Raw genomic sequence first — 22,805 nt, 5'->3', positions numbered from 1 at the left:
AAGTACTAGGGGTGAAACGGAAACCCATTTGAATTGGAAAATAGGTTTTGATTTAAAGGATGTTAGTGAATTGAATTGTTCCACTTCAAAATGTACTGTCCTTGAATCGTATTGCACCCCTTCTATCACGATGTGTATCGAATCCTCTTTTATTGGAGAGCTGCGCACCCCTACTTAGTACAGTTCTGCTCACTGATCTGAAACGCACATACACAAACACACCAGTGGACAAATAGTTTTTGCTCACTGATCTGAAGGCTCCTGACGTATGCGTAAGTCTGCCGAGGTATGCTGAGGTCTCGCTTGACCTCATGTATGGCTGCGGTTCAACCACAGAAATTTTGTACAACTTTTGAGTCATCTCCCCCACCCCATATTTTGGTGAATGTGTGACTTTTGGCATTTAGTTTCCACTGCATCGTAAATTGTGGATAAGTGGTGCTTCCTCAAAAGATGAATGTTGTATAAATTCACTTGAAAGATAACTTAATGTAAGGCATACAAAGTATTTTAACTAAAGTTGCATCTGTTCTGGGCCTGTGATTTGAATTGCTGGGCCCTTTCACTTTTTCTGCTGCAAGACAAACATATTATCATTTCTGTCTCAAAAAGCACTTCTTCGCCCATTTAACAGGCGTGGGCCCCCATTTGCTGTCTTTCCATCTGCAACCCTTCACCACCCCACCCCACCGCGCGCGCGCGCGCACACACACACACACACACACACACACAGCACAGGACACCCCTGCGTAATTCTTTCGTTGACAACATCCATCAGAATAGTTCCTATTGCGCCAGTGGTGCTCACTTCCTGCATGTGAGCTGGGGTGATGGAGGCACTGAGTGTTGGAGACAAAAGTTGAGTGGGAAGCATGCATTGGAAGAACAGGTTCCAGTTTTCCATTTTTAGAGGCACAATGCGATCGCTAATATGGAAGTTTAATGCTGTTGCTGTTAATGGTAGTGCACACACACTACTTGGCCCAATCTTTTGAAGGAGTAGTCCTATATTCAAGCACGATATGATGACAATAGTATTGGTAGTTTAATTTTTTTTTTTTATTGGTGTGGAAGTAGTGTTGAACGATTTCAGGGGAAGATTGAAATGCAGAACTGCCAACTGTTATGGATTGTCCGTATTTAGTCACACAAATCTCTGAACGTGACTGCGGTGCGGCTGTAACGTGGTGTTCCGGATTTTTCGAGAAAAAAAATTGTCACATTGTTCAAACAGGTTGAATACGGACAAAAATACTTGGTAGATAATTGCAATCTATCTTTGAAATACGCCACTTCCGCTAGTGGTTTCGAAGTTAACAGAAAATGAATGACTCGAGGCTCACCCCGATTGCTGCTAATTTGAATAGATTCATATCAGTGGTGAGAAACAATGGCAGCAGCACAAAGTTAATCTTCATTGGTAGATTGTTATGTACATTAATGCGCAGACAGCCGTGTGCTAACAATGATTGTATGCATTACGGGGTGTGTGTGTGTGTGTGCGCGTGCGTGTGTGTGGATGACCCGGAGAAAACCCATGCAGGCACGGGGAGAACATGCCAACTCCACACAGGGAGGCCGGAGCTGAAATTGAACCCGGTACCTCTGCACTGTGAGGTTGACGCGCTAACCACTGGCCCACCGTGCCGCATATATACACACACACACACACACACACACACACACACACACACACACACACACACACACACACACACACACACACACGTGCGCAATGTACATGGTTGGAAGGTCACTGTATTTGTAAATATTACAAGTAAATGTTTTATTTTTACAATCATAGCCATTAATCCTATCGGGGGTCCCAAACTAGGGTGCTCGAAGTCCACTTTCATGCTTGTTTTCTGTCGCTCCCTGCTGCAACACATCTGATTCAAATGATCAGGGCCGTTATCAGGCCTCTGCAGAGCTTGCAGATGAGCAGTTTGAGACCCTTGGTATAAATAATTTAGTGCGATTGAGGACACAAATGAGAAAATTGGGTTCAGCATAAATAAAAACAGAATACAATGATTTGCAAATCATGTTCCACTGATATAATATTAAATACACTACAATGACAAGATATTTAATATTCAAACTGATAAACTTTGTTTTTAGCCAATAATCATTAATTGAGACATTTATGGCTGGAGCTCGTTCCAAAAGAGCTGTGACAGGGTCATGTTTACCACTGTGTTACATCACCTTGTCTTTTAACAACTTTGAATAAGCAGGTTGGGAACTGAGGACACAAATTCTTGAAGCTTTGTCAGTGGAATTTTTTCCCATTGTTTGGAGGCTCTGAAATTCTTAAATTCCTTGGAATTGTACCTTGAGGAACAATGTCCTTAAACTGTTTGACTAATTTCTTCACAAAGAGGTGAAACTCACCACATTTTTGCTTGTGAATGACCGAGCAATTCAGGGAAGCTCCTTTTATACTGAATCATGGCACCCACCTGTTCCCAGTTGGCCTGTTCACCTGTGAGATGTTCCAAACAGGTGTTTGATGAGCATTCCTCAACCTTTTCAGTCTTTTTTTTTTTTTGCTACATGTGCCAGCTTTTTTGGAACGCGTTGCAGCCATTAAATTCTCAGTTAAGGATTATCGATAAAAGCAAAGTTTATCAGTTTGAACATAAAATATCTTGTCTTTGTGGTGTATTCAATTAAAAATAGGTAGAATATGATTTTATTCTGTTTGTGTAACAGAAAATCCCAGCTTCATTGAAATTGGTTTTATATTTTATTCTTATCCAAACACCTGATTATTCAATTGAATTTTCAGTCAGCTATCCAAATACCAAAATATTCAACAGCCGCAGCCCTAAAAATCACATAGGCTGCCTTTCTCCGGTCCTGAAGGAAATGACCTCATTGGGTAAATAGTTGGCAACTATACTGTATATGGGGCTCAAAGTCCCCCAAATGACTACACTTTCTGTTTTTATTTTTAGCCTTATCTCTTATTCTGTCTCTCTTTTCAGCCCGCAGCTTGTCACTCTTTTCAGCCCTGTTTGACACGCTGCAGATACTTTAACTGTGTCATCTTGCTCAGGCTCAAGACCTGAGTCACCTGTGACTATTGTGTGAGTTACTGTCCTTCACACTTACATAAGAAATGGTACATTTCTCTTGAACCAGCTTTTGGACACATTTATTCTCTACCAGTCTTTGTAACGATGCCCTAACGATCTCAGGGTCATAAAAGCAACATTATGCATTTGGTTACAGTATCATTCACTGTTTATTCCCCGCATATCTTTTCCTGTCTCGAATAGCCTCTGCTATTTACAGTACATGCTCCACTCCACTTTTTCTTTCTCCCTATTTTGGCCACACAAATGTGAACGTCTTCTTCTATTCCAGCATTTCCTGTTCACTTTTTGCCCGACTCCTATGCCACTTTACATATTCCATATGGAGCAGTTTGATTGTGTGGATCCCCAAGGAGGTGTGGATAGTCTCACCTCAACCTGACACTAAAACCAAAGCGTCGGCTTTGTCTCTGGAGTGTAGTTGAGTTGAGCAACAACGGTACTGGTATCAGTGTCCTAGCTGGGAAGAAACACTTCCTTATAAGGCACTCGGGATGGTGGCCCAGGTCAAATTTTTTTTTTTTTCCTTTTTGCAAAACAAGCCAGTCTCTCGACTCAGCACCTCCTCTGGGGATACTGCTAGGCCTCTTTTGTGGCCTTTTTTTGGTTTGTTGCTCCACTTCAGTGAAGAAGATCCCATGTATGTCAGATGTCCAAGTCCTAAATGGCTTGAAAATGTCACACTCCACCTCGGTCATGTCGCTTGCATGCCTTGGACACAACTGGAAATGTTGAGCTTGGTTTTCCACTTCCATTAGACCCACTGAGCTTTGAGAGGGACAAAGAAAGGTACCACATCACGCCACGTTGTTATATCTTTGCTAAATGTACTGCACAACTGACAATATTACATGTATTTATCAGCAGCAGGCGTCATATGAGACTAGAATTCTGTTGATTTGGTGGTTTATATTGTTGATGCAACGGCAGATAAAATGGACTACAGTGTAGCTATCACGGATTCACCAATTCACTGTTTTGTTTTTTTTTTTTCTTTCAACATTATTAATTTTGGAACCCCTGTTTTTTGTGAAAACCACTTATTGACAATGACTGTTTATCCCCACTTATTCAATAATTTATTTTTGTGAAAAAATGATTTTTTTTTCCACCAATATATATACGGCCGTGAATGAGTCCGATTCTCAAAATTCGCAGCTGCAACATAGATGGTGGTTCCTAAGTGAACAAGGTGGTGAAACAATTGGACACCACAAGTGTGAGGCTGAGCTACTGTATACACATGCAAACATTTGCGACAGTAAACATTTACTTTTCTTCATGGGGTGAAAAATGTATCTGTCTGTCTCATGCAGGGGTGCCCATTACGTCGATCGCGATCAACCGGTAGATCGCGGACTGGTCCCAAGTCGATCGCGAGGGGTGTGGAGGAGAAACAAAACAAACAACAATTTGTGTGTCTTTGTGTTAATGTGCACTGCACCCTAATGATCCTATCAGTCTCATTTTCACAAAAAGTATTAAAAAAATAAAATAAAGCAGGTAAATCTTTAACCGACGGTGGCACGTGACCTGCGTCACCGGACGTTGTTCGCGCTCAGCAGTCTGCAGTTGCAGCTTGTGATCAGAGTGGTTGCGCTATATCTTTTATCGTTATCATTATTCTCATTCAGATTGTTTCGTGTACAGTTCACAGAGGGCACGGGCAAAGAATAGGAATCTAGAGGGCTGAGGGAAGCACTTTAAAACGGTACGTGTGAGCTACGATAGTTAGCAGGCTGCAAAAGTGCGTCGCATGCCTCCGTGTCAGGCTGTTGCTCATCATGGCGTGCGTGTGTATGCATGTGCGCAGTAACGGGTCGATCGCGGGAGGTTGCTTGATCGAAAAGTCGATCCTCGGACCAAAAAGTTTGGGCACCCCTGGCCTAATGCCCATCTCTCTTATTAGTGTGAGCTGAATAGCTTATTTATCATAAAACTAAATAGTTTCATATGGCTTTTAATCAGTCAATCCACACATCTACGCTCATCCATCCATCCATCCATCCATCCAACCATCCATCCAGCTCTGTCTGTTGATCTGTCTTTTAAAACAGTAAACATATACAGTCTAAATATATGCATTTCAATGGGTGTCAATTGCACGTGGATTTTCACTATTTGTGACAATTTTCATCCTTAATTGTCTTAATTGATGCTCAGTGACTACGGCCTAAAGAAGTTGACTGTTCCTCATCCTCATTTATTTATTGTTGAGTTCTGATTTACATTTTTTTATTTTTGAGACTCCCTACACTCCCCATGTCCCTAGCATCAAATAAGTGACGAGCTAAAGCAAAAACAAACAAAAAAAAAACCCCAATGTCACCCAAGTTTAAAAAAAAAAAAAAAAAGTATTTCTTTCACACCAGTACTTGCCATATTGTCTGCTGCATTCTGTATGCATTCCACGTATCCACGTTTGAGAAATAACACGAATTAACAAATGTTGTTTTTCTGTGCCCGTATGGCTGTGAAATGGGTATGAAGTTTTTAAAAAAAATGTTGTGCATTAGACAAAAAAGTTTTAAATGTAACTTGAGGAAACCTGTAGGAACGCTGTTTGAATACTTATTTTACCCGATTAATGAAATTTTTTACTCATTAATCAACCAGTGTACAGTGTCTGCACGTCATGGCTATAAGATGCCACCTACGTTTTCACCCACTGTTGTAAGGTGCCTTCTGAAAGGTGTCAGTAATGTTTGTATTTTATACATTTCATGTCGGATGTAACTTAATAAATCTTAGGATTTCTTCAGAAACTTTTCACTTCTTGGTTGTATCCATGGTTTGGCTACCGGTAGTGGAAAAGACCAATAAATCTTGCCGCCAGGTGTTGCACATGCACATATTTAGAATGACAAAAAAAAAAAAAAAAATCTATCTATCTTTAATGTCACAACCGCACCATAATCTTGAAATTTACAAATACATTTGAAAATTGAACAGAGCAACTGAAATTGTAACATTTTCCAAAGTCACAGAGAGCCTCAGCAGATGGATGAAAAAGCTGAATAAATTAAAGTGCAATCATAAAAGTGGCATCATAAAAATTGAACAATCACTGAATATATCGGCAGTCGTCGTTCTTGGATTTGCAAATTACTGATCTTGTGGTGTATGTGTTCAAGCATTTGCAACCTTCATCTTCGTGTATTTTTAGTTGGATGAGGGTGTGAGTGAGCAGAGCAGAGAACAGGAGGCTCCCACACAGAACACTTTCCATCTAGCTTCAGCTTTGTCAACCTTCTGGTGAGACATAACCTCCCACACGCAATCATTTTTTTTTCTTACACAAACACATACAGTCTGTATGTGCTTTATACCCAGATGTACGCTTATGATTGCACACTTTGCATTCCTTTTTCACAAGCTTGTATGCAGTCAGCGGCAACAAAAAACACAATTAACATACAGGTAGCATCTTACGATTTTCACATCTCTTCCTTCCGGAGCTAAACAAAAGTGATGTAAGAAACGATGAAATAAGGTACTTTAAATACTGTAGGTGTCGTGGCAGGAGGCTCCCGGTATGATGGCAGAAGTAAAACTACCATGACAACTGTACGTAGAACATGCGTAACTTTATTTGTCCGATTTGCATGGCCTTTTATTTTCAACCTCCATAACGCTCATCTTTTAAAGAAGACATATTCTGCATTTTGTTTTTCACAATTCATTACAGTTCCCAGGTGGGAAGGATTCCAAATTCATCACATTTTGCCTCTCAGCCCCAGCTGAAATCAGTCTGTTTTGAAGGCGTGCTTATGTCTCATACAACTGAGCCCCTGCTCACCCCTCTCATTCTACAGTAAGACCAATGCCAAGTACGGCTTTTATTACCAGTACAACCAGGGCTAGTGCTAGGGCAGTGGTTCTTAACCTGGGTTCGATCGAACCCCAGGCGTTCGGTGAATCAGTCTCAGGGGTTCGATGGAGCCTCTGCCATGGAGGTTATGACACACCTGCTTGGCTATCACTGGCTGCAGATGATCACATTACATTGCTTGTCCACTCAGTGCTGCGGAAAATTTAGTTCGCTCAGTAGTCAATGTATGACTGTCGTGATAGTACTATGTGTGATTTAAAAAATATACATATTTTAACACATGCTATGTCTGGCAAATAAAAGAAAGTGGTCAGACGACTATGTACAACATGGATTCACATGCATCATGGAACATGATGCGACTCATTGTCCTATCTCAGGGGTCGGCAACCCAAAATGTTGAAATAGCCATATTGGACCAAAATAAACAAAAAACAAATATGTCTGGAGCCGCAAAAAAATTTAAAAGCCTTATAATGAAGGTAACACATGCCGTATGTATCTATATGAGCTATATTAGCCTGCTATCAACATGACTAAGGTGGCTACAAATACACAACGAGCATTAATGATTAAAAGTTTTTTTTTCCCCCTGCAGTTCATCCTGTAGAGAGGGATGCCCAAACCTTTTTGACGGAAGATCTACTTTTCGAACAACCAACCTCCCGCGTTCGACCCGTTACCGCACACGCGCGCATACACACTCTTACTCACGCATGCCGTAATGAGCAACAGCCATAACGGCCGCTAAGATGAACGAAGCACGGGACGCACTTTTGCAGCGTGCTAACTATCGTAGCTCACGTGTACCTTTTAAAAATGCTTCTCTTGGCCGCCCAGATTCCCATTCTTAGCAAGTACCCTCGGTGAATTGTACATGAAAGGCAGCTGTGTTTTTTTTTTTTTTTTTTTTTTTTTTTTAAACAGCCCCCTGACTGGCATCACGCCCTGCTAATAGAAATGTGTCTCGCAGGCTATGATGCAAATATTCGCTCATGAAATGTTGACATTTAATATTTATTCGACACATTTTTACAGTATCGGAAAACGTCAATGTTTGTGTCATGTTTGTCCTCTGACAGAAACCATTTTAAAACAAAAAAATATATATTTCCTTCCCATCTTTTTCCATTTTCAAATATTTTTGAAAAAGCTCTAGGGAGCCACTGTTGGGCGCTAAAGAGCCGCATGTGGCTCGAGAGCCGCGTGTTGCCGACTCCCGTCCTATCTGCACGATTTGTCGTACCAAGTTGAGCAACTCCCTTCTCGCATCTGCAAAACTGAAGGAAAACTTCTCGAATCATATTTTTATTTTTCACTAAGGGTTCCGTGAATCTGCATATGAACCAGTTGGGTTCAGTACCTCCTAACAAGGTTAAGAACCACTGTGCTAAGGCATTATGACTAGGCGAGCAGCAACTTGTTCTCAAGCAGCCCAGAATCTCAAATGAAAAGCAAGCCACCACCACAAGTCGAAGTAGGACTGAGAACACTTCTAAAACAACAAATTTGCTCAAATTGCCTTTATTAATGTGATTACTTTTTATCATTAATCATAATTCTTCTTGATTTATGTGACGACACATATCACGTTAATGATTTTTCACAGTAATAGAATTAGATAAATATCGATATGCAAACACTTTATCTCTAGAAATCTCTGCCAAGGTTTACATTTTCAAATGATCACGTCTGCAAAATTCCTAGAAAAATCACAGTTTGCATCACTGGCAAGCTATTTTTAGATTAGGGCCTCGGGCTACTCATGTAGTCCTCCCTGGTTTCCGCAGATACAATGTGGGTGAGCCAAGCTTTACAGTACTCTCTTGTATGCAACAATTAGAAAGTCTTGTTTCTTACATTTACATATACTGTATATTTACACATTACATTGAACAGGTTACAAGGTGACAGTTTGACCCTAAAAATTGATTAATTCTCTTTTGAAGTGATGTCAACCTGCGCCCTGGAGTAGATTGTGAACAGACTCAAGAGTTCCTTGTGGGGAAATTTGTCACAACACGAGGCATTTAAAACTCATTCAGTGCCAGCCAATTCTGGACCAAGTCTGAAAAGACGTTTAAAAACGTCTTTGGGAGTGAATGAGTTAAAGACCCACCATTAACAATGTCAGTTGAAATGATGACCCCACTTAAAACCTTACGAAGTCATTCAAGGTTAACCTTGGACCTCATGGCACCAAGTTTCTTGCCAGCACATTCGTCAGTTGACTGTACTATATTAATTAAGAAATCCTTGGTGCCAAAAATGCACAGGGTACAAGAGCATGAGACGGAAATTATTCAAATCCAAGAGTAAGACCCACTCCTACTCGTTCGTCCCCGTGGGCACATTTACTGTGCTATCTGAGAGCCTCGGCTGGATTCCTGCTGTGTGTCTGTTAACGAGAGTTTATGGGCCGTGCCAACCCGAGTCCTCCTCACTGTGCTTGGCCCACTGTTTATCTTGACAACTATTTTTAAAACGCCTGGAATTCAATCAAAACAGCGACATTCATTCAATTGTTTTTTTTTTTTTACTTTTTTTTTTTTTTTTTGGCAGGGCCGCTGCTTGTTTTCGTTCCATTTGCCCAATGATGAGGCAGTTAGAAAGGTTGCATGGACCAACGTTCCATGTAGCCCTCTGACTGTAAACTTCAGAGTTACTCCATGTATGGAAAAGTTCCCCAAAAGCAGTGCTTGATAAAGGTTTGCCAATACTACTTTCAATAATAGAGTTTCTGCATATGAAATGGGGCGCTCACTTCACACTCAGCTACACTTTGCATTTTTTGCTGTAGTTGCCAAGCAACCATCCAGAAACCATTGGCTGTTGGGGGGAGTCACAGTTTGCTGAATTTAACAGGATAGATACTGTTATTCGTCAGGAAGAGATTAGTGACTTAGTCTCACTCTATGGCATGGGACCTGAAGAGGATGAGTACTGTACCATCATTTAAAAGAGAAAGGCCAGAAGTCATCAGTAGCAGATGCAAAAACAGCTGATGGATTTGAGTGCAAATGATCCATTCGGCTTTGCAATCCCGCAGACACTTGTCATTTGATTAATATGAATGGATGGCTGTTTGACTAAGTCGTTGACAAATGGCCTACAGACTCTTGTTGGCGTTTTCTGTCATATTACTAATGGCAGGAACTTCATTGTTATTCATTTTTCTTTGATTTGGAGGAAAATTATCTTGGGAGGAATTGACATAATTTTTCTGTAAAGACTTTCTGAGCCATTGGTGTCTCATTTGGTTGGCAATGCAACATGTTTATTTATTCGTTCCTACTTCACATCACGTCTCACTGAATGAAAGTGCATGGAAGGTCAAAGTGAGTTTGTGGAGTTAGCGATAGGGATTGTTTGCTTGGTGATTGCAGTGATTTCAAACATTGCATCACTGTACTTTGTATTGCGCATGGTAATGGGCAACCAGTCACTTTTGTCATTGCTTTCTTGCCCTAAAGTGGTAATCTGTGAAATTCACTTTTCCACGATATCTGACATTTGCAATACCGTATTTTCCGCACAATAAGGTGCGCCTAAAAGCATTCAGTTTTCTCAAAAGCAGACAGTGTGCCCAATAATCCAATGCGACTAATATAAAGACACTAACTTTCTTTTTAGTACCCATGGAATCAACTCCCTGTTAGTGTTCCTCTGCCATCTAGTGGTGATTATTAGCAGGAACCAATCGTAACCTAAAGGGGTTCTTCCCGACACTGATTGACATGTGGATTCGCCAACACACACTTAAACAAACAGACAACTAATTTGTGAGCTCTGCACAGCCATTATGAAACGAAGATAATACCACAAGCATAGTTAACTACTGATAAAACAAAAAAGGAGACAAGCAATACTAGGATATTTAGCCCTTTGTGGATGTGAGCCCTTTTGTTGTCTTAATAACTTTTGTCTTTCATTTGTTGTTTTGCAATGGCATTTGTATTTATATGTTTCATGTCCGTGTTTGTGACCAGCTCTCATTGTTACAGCTGCAGTGGTTGTGAAGGCGCTATACAAATAAAGCTGTATTGTATTCCCTTTAGCGTAGCACCATCTAGTGGACGCATAGCGCAACCGTAGCCATTACTGCATGCACCTTATAATGCATTGCGCCCAATATATGAAAACAGTTTTAAAATAGGCCATTCATTGAGGGTATGCTTTATAATTCAAAGGGCCTTATAGTGCAGAAAATAGGGTAGTTTTGGAAAGAATCAAATCTTTGCACTCAAAAGGCCAATTTATTGGCACTTAGGGTCCTTCATGCTCAACACAGAAGGGTGAAGACAAGCAAAAAAAAAAAAAAAAAAAAACAATGGATTGTGACTTCATTTATTGCAATTGAGCTCAAGTGGTAGCCTATTACACTACTTGTCTTTGTCTTCATCCCATTCAAGGAGGTGCACAAGAGCTTTTATGCACCTGAGCCTTCTTGCCCCTTCTAGTCAGCATCAGAAAGAAGGATTTGAAAGAATAAGTAGTCTCTTAAACGTTACGTTGATAACATTTTGTATATGCTTGTCAAGTCAGCTTTTCTGAATCTTTATTTTTATTAAAATTTTTATTCAAATACAGTAATTAGTATTAGGAGTAGTACAGTGGTGTAATTGTTTGAAATTTGATACCTGATGTTAAATGTAAGATTTTTGTAAAACAAACAAATGAAAAAAAAACTACCATGAAATGGTATTCGGCCAACACTGAAAAGGAAAAAAATGCATCATTTGTTCATATTAGTAAGAGTAAACATTTATAGGTTGAGAAAGAAATTGTTACAATTGTTACAATTGTTTTAAAATGAGTACACATTTAAATTGCTCATAGCACGTTGACCTCACAGTGCAGAGGTCGTGGGTTCGATCCTGGCTCCGGCCTCCCTGTGTGGAGTTTGCATGTTCTTCCTGTGCCTGCGTGGGTTTTCTCCGGGTAGTCCGGTTTCCTTCCACATTCCAAAAACATGCATGGCAGGCTGATTGAACACTTCTAAATTATCCCTAAGTGTGAGTGTGAGTGTGGATGGTTGTTCATCTCTGTGTGCCCTGTGATTGGCTGGCAACTGGTTCAGGGTGTCCCCTGCCAACTGCCTGAAGACAGCTGGGATAGGCTCCAGCATGCCGCGACCCTTGTGAGGGTAAAGCGGCTCAGAAAACTTGTATTCTTTGGCATTTGACTCAGCATGACCCAAATTATGATCTTAGTTGTACTGTTTGGTGCTCTCTACCGTCTTTGCTACTTTTTTGTTGCTTTACTGTTGTATATGTTAGTTGCTCCATGTACAGCACTTTGTGTGCAGCGATGGCTGTTTGGAAGTGCTCTATAAATACAGTCGAGTTGAGTTGAGAAAATGGATGAATTGATGATTTAGAATTGTTTTCAGTCTTGTGAATACAACTCTTAATTTGTACGACAACAAATTACTCATTGTGAACATAGATTTGTCTCTGCAGGGTATGATGCCCAATTCAGATTTTTATGTAAAATCCGATCTTTCTATGTGCTCCTTCACATACAAAAAACAAACGTGACCTCTAATGTGAACGAAATGCGTTGGTGATGTAACACACATGTTAAAAGCACGACGTTGATTGACGTGCACAAAAAAAAAAAACACGTCACGTGGCGCATTATGGGCCCGTGTGTAGGGGCTTATTTTATCATTTCATCTTCATCATCAAAGTTACAAGGCAGGAGGAAGAAAAAATATTTTGGAAAAAGGTGGCAACACATTTTGTTCTTATGAAATGTCATGAAGACCTCTTCTAAAGATGACATCATATCATTGCTGCGCGCAGTAAATGAACCTTCAGTGTGGCTGACGTTGTGCTTCATGTTTCAAGTGGGACAACTGTTACTCAAAACAACATTATGTCAGTAGTCTCCCAAACACTCTCCCCTGCCCGTGCGGAGGAAATATTGGTCTTTTGATAACATATAGGTCAGATACGTGGAGATAAGCGTTCATACCGCAGACGCATCACTTATATATGTGATTTATGTCCACATATGAAAGGGACCCAGATCGAATTTTGAAAACAAAAATCGAATTGTGCTTTTCACACTGCTTCAAAAAAATTAAACCTGTGTAAACTTATGTTCAGGAAATATAAAGTGTTTCCATTGATTTTTGTGAATGCGTTTAACGGGCGAAAAGTAATGTATTTTGCGGAGACGAGCTGCTTTTTATAGTACACATCTCTCGTTCGCACTAATCCTATGACATCACTAAAACCATGTTTGGCTAAACCTTTAAATAGAATGGCTTATTTTTTGCTATGTCATTGGTCTCTATGTCCTCATTATTGCAAATTAACCACAGAAAGCGAACATTAGGCTTGCTGAAGATCTTGTTTTACTCTGTAAAAATATGTCAGTATAACATTGAACTGTACCGTCATGGGTACCATGCAGTGCTTTTTTGGATTTTGACGTTTTCTGAGTGTAAGTAGCAGCCAAACGCGGCCACAGAGGAAATGAGTTGCACGCAGGGACCTTCTCTATGTCATAGTGAAATTATCAGCCAAACACGGGGCGGGGTGGATCATTTCCTGGATTGCTGTTTGGGAGTTCCTAGTGCATGTATTTGTATGTGCACACCCCTCTCCTCCTCCCCATGTGCCCTTCCCCGCCCCCTGCATGTGTGTTTTTTTCCCTTAAATAGTAGCTTTGTGTGAGGTTAGTCCTTTAATGGGGAAGTGCTGTTAAGCTGGTGAATCAAGAGCGTCAGCTCGCCGCAGACTGACTTCAGCCGAGCGGGAAACGTTTGAAATAGCAGGAGGAGAGGCAGATAAAGCACTGAAAAATGGAAAAGAACCGACTGAGAAATTTGGAGAGGAAGGAGTAGAGACATGACACATGCTTTGAACAACAAGTATTGCGCCACATTTCTCAATCAAAAAGATCCATGTGTCATAAATCTCAATGTAATTATGCTGTTTTTATGAAGGCCTGTGCCATACAAGATAGGATATGAAAAGTAAAATAGAGGGGAAAGTTGAAGAATTTTATTAATTAATGAATTTATTTATTTTTCCCGGGCAGCCAGGTGTGGTTAGCGCGTCGGCCTCACAATGCAGAGATGCACGGTTTGATTCCAGCTCTGGCATTCTCTGGCATTCCTGTGTGGAGTTTGCAGGTTCTCCCCGTGCCTGCGTGGGGGTACGCCGGTTTCCTCCCACATTCCAAAAACATGCATGGCAGGTTAATGGAACACTTGAAATTGTCCCTTGGTGTGAGTGTGAGCGCAAATGGTTGTGTGTGTGCCCTGCGATTGGCTGGCAACATGTTCAGGGTGTGCCCCGCCTACTGCTTGAAGACAGCTGGGATAGGGATAGGTTCTTTTAAGTATGAGCAGTGTTGTGTTTGCGCGAAACATTCCTTTTAAATGTTTATGTTGATATTATTGTGGGTGAAATAGCCATGTTTGCCGTCTGTTGGCATATTGTATCTGTCATTTATTTTTGGTTAGGTTTAGGAACCAATTGATATTGGATATCTTTTTTGTGTTCTCTTTTGTTGGTTTATCGTTGTCTTTTTTTTCTCCAGGACTCCTTAAATGCTGTGGTCTTAGATTTGGACTACCCTGCGCTTCGCAAGAATAAAAATATTGAAACCTTTTTAAATAGATGTAAGTATTTAAAGTGTCAGAGTAGCGATGCAATTTTTTAAATACAATTTCATGTATCTATGACAAGTATTGCTAATACTCATGACATTTTATTCCCAGATGAGAATGTCATAAGACAAGTTCGAGACCTACAGATGAAGTCAGAAGACTTTGATAGAGTTAAAGTGATTGGCCGAGGAGCTTTTGGTGAGGTTCAACTGGTGAGTATGCCTCAAGTTAAATACATGACCCAATTTAGTAACATTAAATGTACATATAATTTGATACTGTCTGATAAAGCCCCGTTTGGCAAGGCAGTAACACCAAATATACATATTATTTACTGTGTGTACCGCCATCATTCAGGTCAGGCATAAAGCCTCTCAGAAAGTTTACGCCATGAAGCTTCTTAGCAAGTTTGAGATGATCAAACGCTCAGACTCTGCCTTCTTCTGGGAAGAAAGGGACATCATGGCCTTTGCCAACAGTCCGTGGGTGGTGCAGGTATGACAGACATTTAAGGCACTAGTCAAACACACACACACTGATGTACATTGACACACTTTTTTCTTATATGTGGTGTGTAATTATCTATAAAGGAGCTTGTCCTGTTTGTTTGATCAGTTATGCTGTGCCTTCCAAGATGAGCACTACCTCTACATGGTGATGGAGTATATGCCAGGAGGCGACCTGGTAAACCTCACCAGTACCTATGATGTGCCAGAGAAATGGGCCAAGTTTTACACTGCAGAGGTAGTGATGGCCCTGGATGCTATTCACTCGATGGGCTTCATTCACCGCGATGTCAAGCCGGACAACATGTTGCTCGACAGGCACGGACACCTGAAGCTTGCTGACTTCGGCACATGCATGAAGATGGACTCTGTAAGTTTTATTTAAAAAATAATCAGGTATAAAATGGCAGCAGTAAGATCTGTTTTTTAAACTCGGCGAAGTTTATTTGGATAGCCCTTAATCACAAAGGAATCTCAGAGCTTCACAAGACCACAGACGTAGAGGAAAATCCTCCTTCCAGGATGACCAGGCTGAATTGAAGGCAGAGTTGGAAACAAACACATAATGTGATGCTATACAATGTTAACTAGAACACTGTAAGAGTTAATTTAATTTTCATATAAGGATACAGTGGAACCTCAAAGACAAAAAGTGTAAAAGGACCTAAAAAGCAGAGGTAGGCATGACTTGAGTACTGCCTAAACATTATACCAGGGGTGGCCAACCAGTCAGAGACTTAGAGCCATTTTTTTACTGTGTTACTGCAAAGAGCCACAGACACATGGGAATCCCGTCCTCGCGCGCACACGCACACTTTTTTGCCCAAAGATCGACTTTTGAAGCGACCAACCTTCCACGATCTGATCGCGCACGTGCAAGCACACACACACGCACGCGGGTGCCCAACTTTGCACTCGCGCACATATGCACGCACGCCATGATGAGCAACCGCTGGAACGACCCGAACATGAACGAAAGCTAAAGACACAAACACACAAATCCACCCCCCCTCCCCCCGCTCATTTCCTCCTCCCACCCCTTGCGGTCGACTTGGAACCAGTCCGCTGGCTCCCGGTTGATTGCGATCGACGTATTGAGCACCCCTGCCTTAAAAACAGGTAATTCGCTGACTATCTTAGTGCCTAGCGTCGTTGTTTGCGCATGAGCGGTGATTCAGTCATGTGATTGGTTGCCCTATGTGTCAATCAACAGGATTGATGATAGGCTGACGTAGTACGTTCTGTGTATTTAGCGCCGTTGTTTGAATGACATTGCCACCGCCGAGGCGTTTTCGTCGAGCCGCGGGTTGGCCACCCCTGCACTATTCTATATCTAAATAAAATAAGGCAGCCCGGTGGCCGACTGGTTAGTGCGTCGGCCTCGCAATGCAGAGGTGCAGGGGTCGATTCCGGCTCCGGCCTTTCCTGTGGGGAGTTTGCATGTTCTTACCATGCGTGTGTGGGTTTTCTCCGGGTACTCCGGTTTCTTCGCACATTCCAAAAACGTGTGTGGCAGGTTAATGGAACACTCAAAATTGTCCCTAGGTGTGAGTGAGAGCACGGTGGTTGTTTGTCTATGTGTGCCCTCTGATTCGTTGGCCCGAAAACAGCTGGGATCGGCTCCAGCTTGCCCCGCGACCCTTGCAAGGATAAGCGGATTGTAAAAATTGATCTATCTATCTATTTATCTATCTATCTATCTGTCTTTGAATAAAATGTTTGATTCTAGAGATTACATTGTATTTCTTGGCAAGGATAATTTGGGGTTTAATGGGAGTTTTAGCACATGAATCTAAATTGAGATCATGACTTCAAACTCAGTGTGTAAAAATGTGTTGATTATTTACATTTTGTTTTTTTGTCACAGACCGGTATGGTACACTGTGACACAGCAGTTGGAACCCCAGACTACATCTCACCTGAAGTGCTGAAATCCCAAGGAGGCGATGGATGTTATGGGAGAGAATGTGACTGGTGGTCTGTTGGGGTCTTCATCTGTGAAATGCTTGTTGGTCAGTGTTTTTTTTTTTTCTTTTTTCTTTAAATGGCTTTTTTTTTTCAACACATTAAACCGTTTTGCGCACTTTCAGGTGACACGCCATTCTATGCTGACTCTCTGGTGGGCACCTACAGTAAGATCATGGACTATAAAAACTCCCTTAACTTTCCTGATGATGTCGAGATCTCCAAAGATGCAAAGAATATAATCTGTGCCTTCTTGACTGACAGGTATTTAAATGGCTCATGGCCACTAATGTTTTACTCTTTAAGTGTCCCTGTTTGGTCCGTAAACTGTAAAAAAGTACAAGACACTATTGTTGCATTATCCTGGCTTGGCTGACATTGTGTTGAATGCTCAATTTGGAAGGATTTCTTGATGTCGTTTGCAATCGTAAAAACTAGGATTTGACCGATATGGATTTTTATTTTTTTTTTTAGGCCGATTGATATTCGGCAGAAAAAAAAATTGTGATAAGAAATCTGAAGGCAGTCTCTGATGGAATTTTGGGTGTGAGCACTATATTTGCTCCCAGACTGAGGAAAGATGGGATTGTCACCAGTTGAAAAATCTCCGTGCCTGGAGATAGCATTGAGTGATCTAAATATTTTTCCCGTGACTCTCCTGCCGTTCCACACCATTACGCTGCCTTGCACCAAAATGTTATACCAGGGGTGTCAAACTCATTTCACATGGTGGGCCACATACGGCCTCGGTAGATGTCAAGTGGGCCGGACCATTAAAATGATACAATACTTTGCTATAAATAACCAAAACAATATGTCTTTCCTTTGTTTTGGTATAAAGAAGCACAAGAACATTAGGAAAATGTTGAAATTTAATGAACATATCTTTTACAAAACATTTCATGAAGCACCTTACATTTCCTTCGACAAATGTGCAATTTACTTTTATCATTCACATATATGTGCCTACACCTTACAAACTAAGGAGAGTGCTATTAAATGTGTAAATGTGAGAGTGCTATTGATAGCGTCTGCTGTCATGGGTCTGTCTCAGTGACAGACTGAGGCTGCTGTTGTCTTCTTCTCTGATCAAAACAGTGTCCCCTTGCCGATACTCAATGAATTGCACCTGATTAAAAATATTAATTCTGTGTCTTTAATGCATTTTTTTCACTTTTACATTTTCCTGCGGGCCTGATTGAACCTACTTGCGGGCCGTTTCCGGCCCGCGGGCCGTATGTTTGACACCACTGCTTTACATAATCATCTCGCGGGCCGGATTAAACTCCTTTGCGGGCCGGATCCGGCCCGCGGGCCGTATGTTTGACACCACTGTGTTATACTCATGAGTGCAGCAATCGGCATCGCGTTCTGACCATCGAGCTACAATCCAATTTCCTTTGGCACACTCAATCATCATCAGCAACAGCAGATTAAGATATTTGGCACAGACACATTTTACATGGGCACACTGCCTACTGTCTGTCCCATTCCAAAAATGCTAATGCGCGTGTCTTACAAAGGGCATATCATTTTTTTTTTAAACAGAAATTAAGTGGCTTTCCAACGATTGGCATGAAGCTTTGTTAAAACAACAATAATTGACCGTAAACAATTTCTGAACCGTATTTTTTACTGTTGAATTGTTTCTACAGTCATTTTTGTAGGGCTTGCATGGTCTTCCTGTGCTTGTTTGGGTTCTGTCAGGTACCCCCCCTCTCACAGTCAAAAAACATACATGTATGTTAATTAAAAAGTGAAGACTCTAAATTGCCCTTTGGTGTTAAGGGTTGTCTGTCTGTGAGATTGATGGGAGGCTTGTCCAGGGTCTAGCCTACATCTCTGTCAATTGGTACATTGTCCAACTTTTCCTGAACACTGTGCTGGTTAAGTTGTATGGAAAATAGACCGAGGGATGGGGATTTCTTGTCGTGTTTGTCGCATTGGGTCAGATTATGTAATTAGCCATAAATCTCTGTTGGTTAGTAGCACACTCTTTTTTGTGTGCTGTATATACAAAAACAATAAATATAGTATTCCTACCTTCAAATGCTACAGATGTTAAATACGGTTTTGTTTTTCCCAATATTAAAAATCAACACTGTTTGTCCTTTCTTTACTATAACACAGCAAGATGGGAGAAGTAGTCGAAGGTTAATTTTGTTTATTCTCTCTGTCTCTCTTTTTTCTTTTTTTAAAGGGAAGTGCGATTAGGACAAAATGGTGTGGAGGAGATCAAGCGACACCATTTTTTCAGGAATGACCAGTGGACTTTTGACACCATCAGAGAGAGTTAGTGTCTCGATGGATAATGAGATTAATGAGATAGACCTGAACATCTACGTTTATTGTGTACGACTTTGTCTTTTATTTATTTATTTTTCTTAGCTGTTGCACCTGTGGTCCCAGAGCTGAGCAGTGACATTGACACCAGTAACTTTGATGAGATTGAAGATGACAAAGGTGATGTCGAGACATTCCCCACACCCAAAGCTTTTGTTGGAAATCAGCTCCCCTTTGTGGGCTTCACCTACTTCAAAGAAGACCAGTAAGACATGAGAGAAAGCTTTTTGGGAGCACTCACTTTTCGTAGTATGTAGTTACACTAAGCATAAATTTCAATTGACATGTTTTTTTTTTTCCTTCATTTATTAGGCTACTAAATGCACCCAACAATGCCTCATCTACTAATGATAACTCAAAGGGAGAGGTAAGTCAATTCACACGACACACAATTCATTTTATTGTTCAGGTTTATTCTCCTTAAACACACAACCACACTAATAAAACCCATGTTGGATAGCCGTTACATTACCGGTACATAAACATTATAGATTAATATTAACACAGGCCCACACTAAAGTCCACTGACAGCTACAGGATCAAACATCCTTTGAATAAAACATAACTGAAAGTAATGATTTAAGACACGTAACCTGTGCTCTTGACTCCATGAAAATATTTAAGTTCAACCATTGGGCTGAAAACTAATTCAGGGAATCACAATCGATTGAAATTCAAATGAAATTGCTTACTCTTAATCCATTAGTTCTTTGAAGGAATATGAAGGATCGGGTGGTTCAACAATGACCACATTTAGATGCCGTCAATGTTCAGTTTAAGGTCAAAATTCTGGTTTCAGAAACATTGGGAATAACTCGTTTCCATGCGTGAGCAGACGGTTACTCCCGTATACATGCTAATTATGATCAATTCAAATATCCCTATTTAAAGTGTATGTGTGACATCCAAATGCCTGCATGCACTCCTTGTTACTGATGAGATACAAGCTTGTCACCTCTGGGATCTCCTCCCAGAACTGCATCAAGGTAGTCAGCACTAGGACAGTCCGCAGTGCCCCATTTACACAAGAGAAATTCACATTGATTCACAATGACTGTGTTCACATGCAGTCAGTATTGGGATTAAGGTCAAAAGTCCGTTTTCTGAAACATTCAGAAAATTCATTTACATACGTGTGCAAACACGGTTAACCCCATATACTGTACATGGTAATTATGATAATTGAGTTATCCCCATCTAAATCGTGACACACTGATAATAGTCGCGCGTGTGCGTGTGTGTGTGTGTGTGTGTGTGTGTGTGTGTGTGTGTGTGTGTGTGTGTGTGTGTGTGTGTGTGTGTGTGTGTGTGTGTGTGTGTGTGTGTGTGTGTCGGTCTATATACACTACAGACATGTATACACACTGTTATTTTCACCATAGAACCAAAATAATGTGAAAACGGCGCAGAGAAGTCAATGTATGGAAAGTTAGACTTGCTTAGCGAGTGACAACACAAGATGGCCACCAGTGGCTACACTTCTCACTATGTCGATTAAGTGCCATCACCGTGCATACATGTACTTCCTGTATGTCAAAGACCAGGATTTCTTACAGCTTGCGCATGCGCAGAAGACAAACCAATGGAGGTATTCTCATCGCGTTTGTCTGACTAAATATTTGGAATACAAAAGGGGTTACTCAGGGCTCTTATTTGGGTTTTTGCACATTAAAATGGCATTCCAAAACCTGAATATTGCCAATATTTGAGTTTTTAAGGGTTATTGGCTCCATGTAAACATGTTAATGGTTATTGCTTTCTAACTGGACTAGTTCATATCACAGGAGTGTCATTGACTTGGAGTTACACCAATGAATGTGTCGCCACTTAATTTTCTTTAAATAGTACGTTTCCTTACGAACAAAATGATACTGTGTTTGGATGTGGGTGCAAATTAATTTTTTTTTTCCCACTTCTTTTCAGTCTGTAGCATTCCAGAAGAAGCTTCGCCACTTGGAAGTCCAGCTAAATAATGAGAAGCAAGCCAAAGATGATCTCGAGCACAAATTCAGGTACATGAGCAGAGGCTCACAAAAACATGGATCATTGATGAGACGAACGTTTCATATATATTTATCTGCAACTCTTCAGAGCTGCCACTAGTCGTCTGGATAAAGTCTCCAAAGAGCTCGAAGATGAGGTAAGCAATAATTGCCGACACACCTGCTGCACGGGCAGATTTTACTTGAATATTTATAGCAATATTTTGATGGTGCTACAATCCAGGTTCCCTTTCAGGATAGTTATTTTTATACTCTGAATTCATTTTCATGGCTTTCTGTGTAATTCTGTTTCAGTTGAATGCCAGTGCTTTGGAAATGCTAACCACGGCATAAAATGTCTGTGGGGTCTAGGCTTTTGTTAAAGACACCATTTTATTCATATTAATATAGTGATAAAATCACAGGATTGTGAAAGCAAGCAACCCTTTTTGACATTTGGTGCAACATATGAAATGATTGATTTTAGGTGACCAGCAGGAAGAATTTGGAGTCAAGCCTGAGGCAGCTTGAAAGGGAGAAGGCCCTTCTGCAGCACAAGAGCCTGGAGAGCCACCGCAAGGCTGAGAATGAAGCTGACAGGAAACGATGTCTGGAAAATGAAGGTGATAGCAGAAAGTATGAACTAAAAAAAATGAATTAATTTCATTCCAGTTTTTGGATCCTTTAAAAATGTATATATCATTGAATACATTTGATAAATATGCCAAAATCATTAGAAGCAACACAATGATCCTGTTGTTTGCATTAATTCAAAAATAATAGTCTTTTTCATTTAAAAACTTCATTGGAGCTTTTTATTCCTGTTATTAATAAGTTGATGGGACAATGATTCATGTAATTTTATTGCCAATCCGTTTCTGTTGTGCCTAATCTTGCAGTTAACAACCTCCGCGATCAGCTAGATGACTTAAAAAGAAGGAATCAAAATTCACATATTTCCAATGAGAAGAACATTCATCTGCAGAAACAGGTTAGTTGGTTTTTATGATGCACTTGGACCTAATTGTTTGTTTTTTTTTCTTGAATACATGACTTACTATTCATTGATTGTTTCACTGTCAACTCAAAAGTAAGGCATTAAATGTGTACAAAATGTAGGCATAACCATGGGCGTCATTAGGCCTATTTTAGGGAGGCTTCAGCCTCCCTAAAAATGTCTTTAGCCCCCCTAAATAATTTCATTGCGTTATTTAAAAAAAAGTTTTATTCATTTTTCCTTTACTTTTGCTAATATATTGCATCGAATTCAATGTAATGTGGCCATTTTCAATTATATTTCGATAACCTGCCATTATTGTAATATTAAATCTCCCAGGTTTCCTTAACGCAACAGGTGTTGCGTTAGCATTTGATGTGGCGATGGTGACACTGTCACCATCCAAATGCTAACGCAACACCTGTTGCGTTAAGGAAACCTGGGAGATTTAA

At 40.6% G+C, this 22,805-nt stretch overlaps 1 protein-coding gene across 2 annotated transcripts in view; it reads left to right on the top strand.

Moving 5' to 3' along the window:
- Window positions 1-22,805, top strand: part of rock2a (rho-associated, coiled-coil containing protein kinase 2a) — a 44,376-nt gene that overhangs the window by 3,084 nt on the left and 18,487 nt on the right. For both annotated transcript variants that reach the window (XM_019876107.1, XM_019876108.1), the window contains exons 2-14: window positions 14,491-14,572; window positions 14,672-14,772; window positions 14,918-15,055; window positions 15,176-15,436; window positions 16,934-17,078; window positions 17,157-17,295; window positions 19,232-19,323; window positions 19,420-19,579; window positions 19,687-19,741; window positions 21,298-21,386; window positions 21,466-21,514; window positions 21,844-21,979; window positions 22,256-22,347. In XM_019876107.1, coding sequence (XP_019731666.1) covers window positions 14,491-14,572; window positions 14,672-14,772; window positions 14,918-15,055; window positions 15,176-15,436; window positions 16,934-17,078; window positions 17,157-17,295; window positions 19,232-19,323; window positions 19,420-19,579; window positions 19,687-19,741; window positions 21,298-21,386; window positions 21,466-21,514; window positions 21,844-21,979; window positions 22,256-22,347 — 1,539 coding nt within the window. The remainder of the gene's footprint in view (window positions 1-14,490; window positions 14,573-14,671; window positions 14,773-14,917; window positions 15,056-15,175; window positions 15,437-16,933; window positions 17,079-17,156; window positions 17,296-19,231; window positions 19,324-19,419; window positions 19,580-19,686; window positions 19,742-21,297; window positions 21,387-21,465; window positions 21,515-21,843; window positions 21,980-22,255; window positions 22,348-22,805) is intronic.

This window comes from Hippocampus comes, unplaced genomic scaffold, assembly GCF_001891065.2.
Source record: "Hippocampus comes isolate QL1 unplaced genomic scaffold, H_comes_QL1_v1.1 scaffold252, whole genome shotgun sequence".
Taxonomy (NCBI): domain Eukaryota; kingdom Metazoa; phylum Chordata; class Actinopteri; order Syngnathiformes; family Syngnathidae; genus Hippocampus; species Hippocampus comes.
This window is presented reverse-complemented; position numbering and strand designations above follow the sequence as displayed.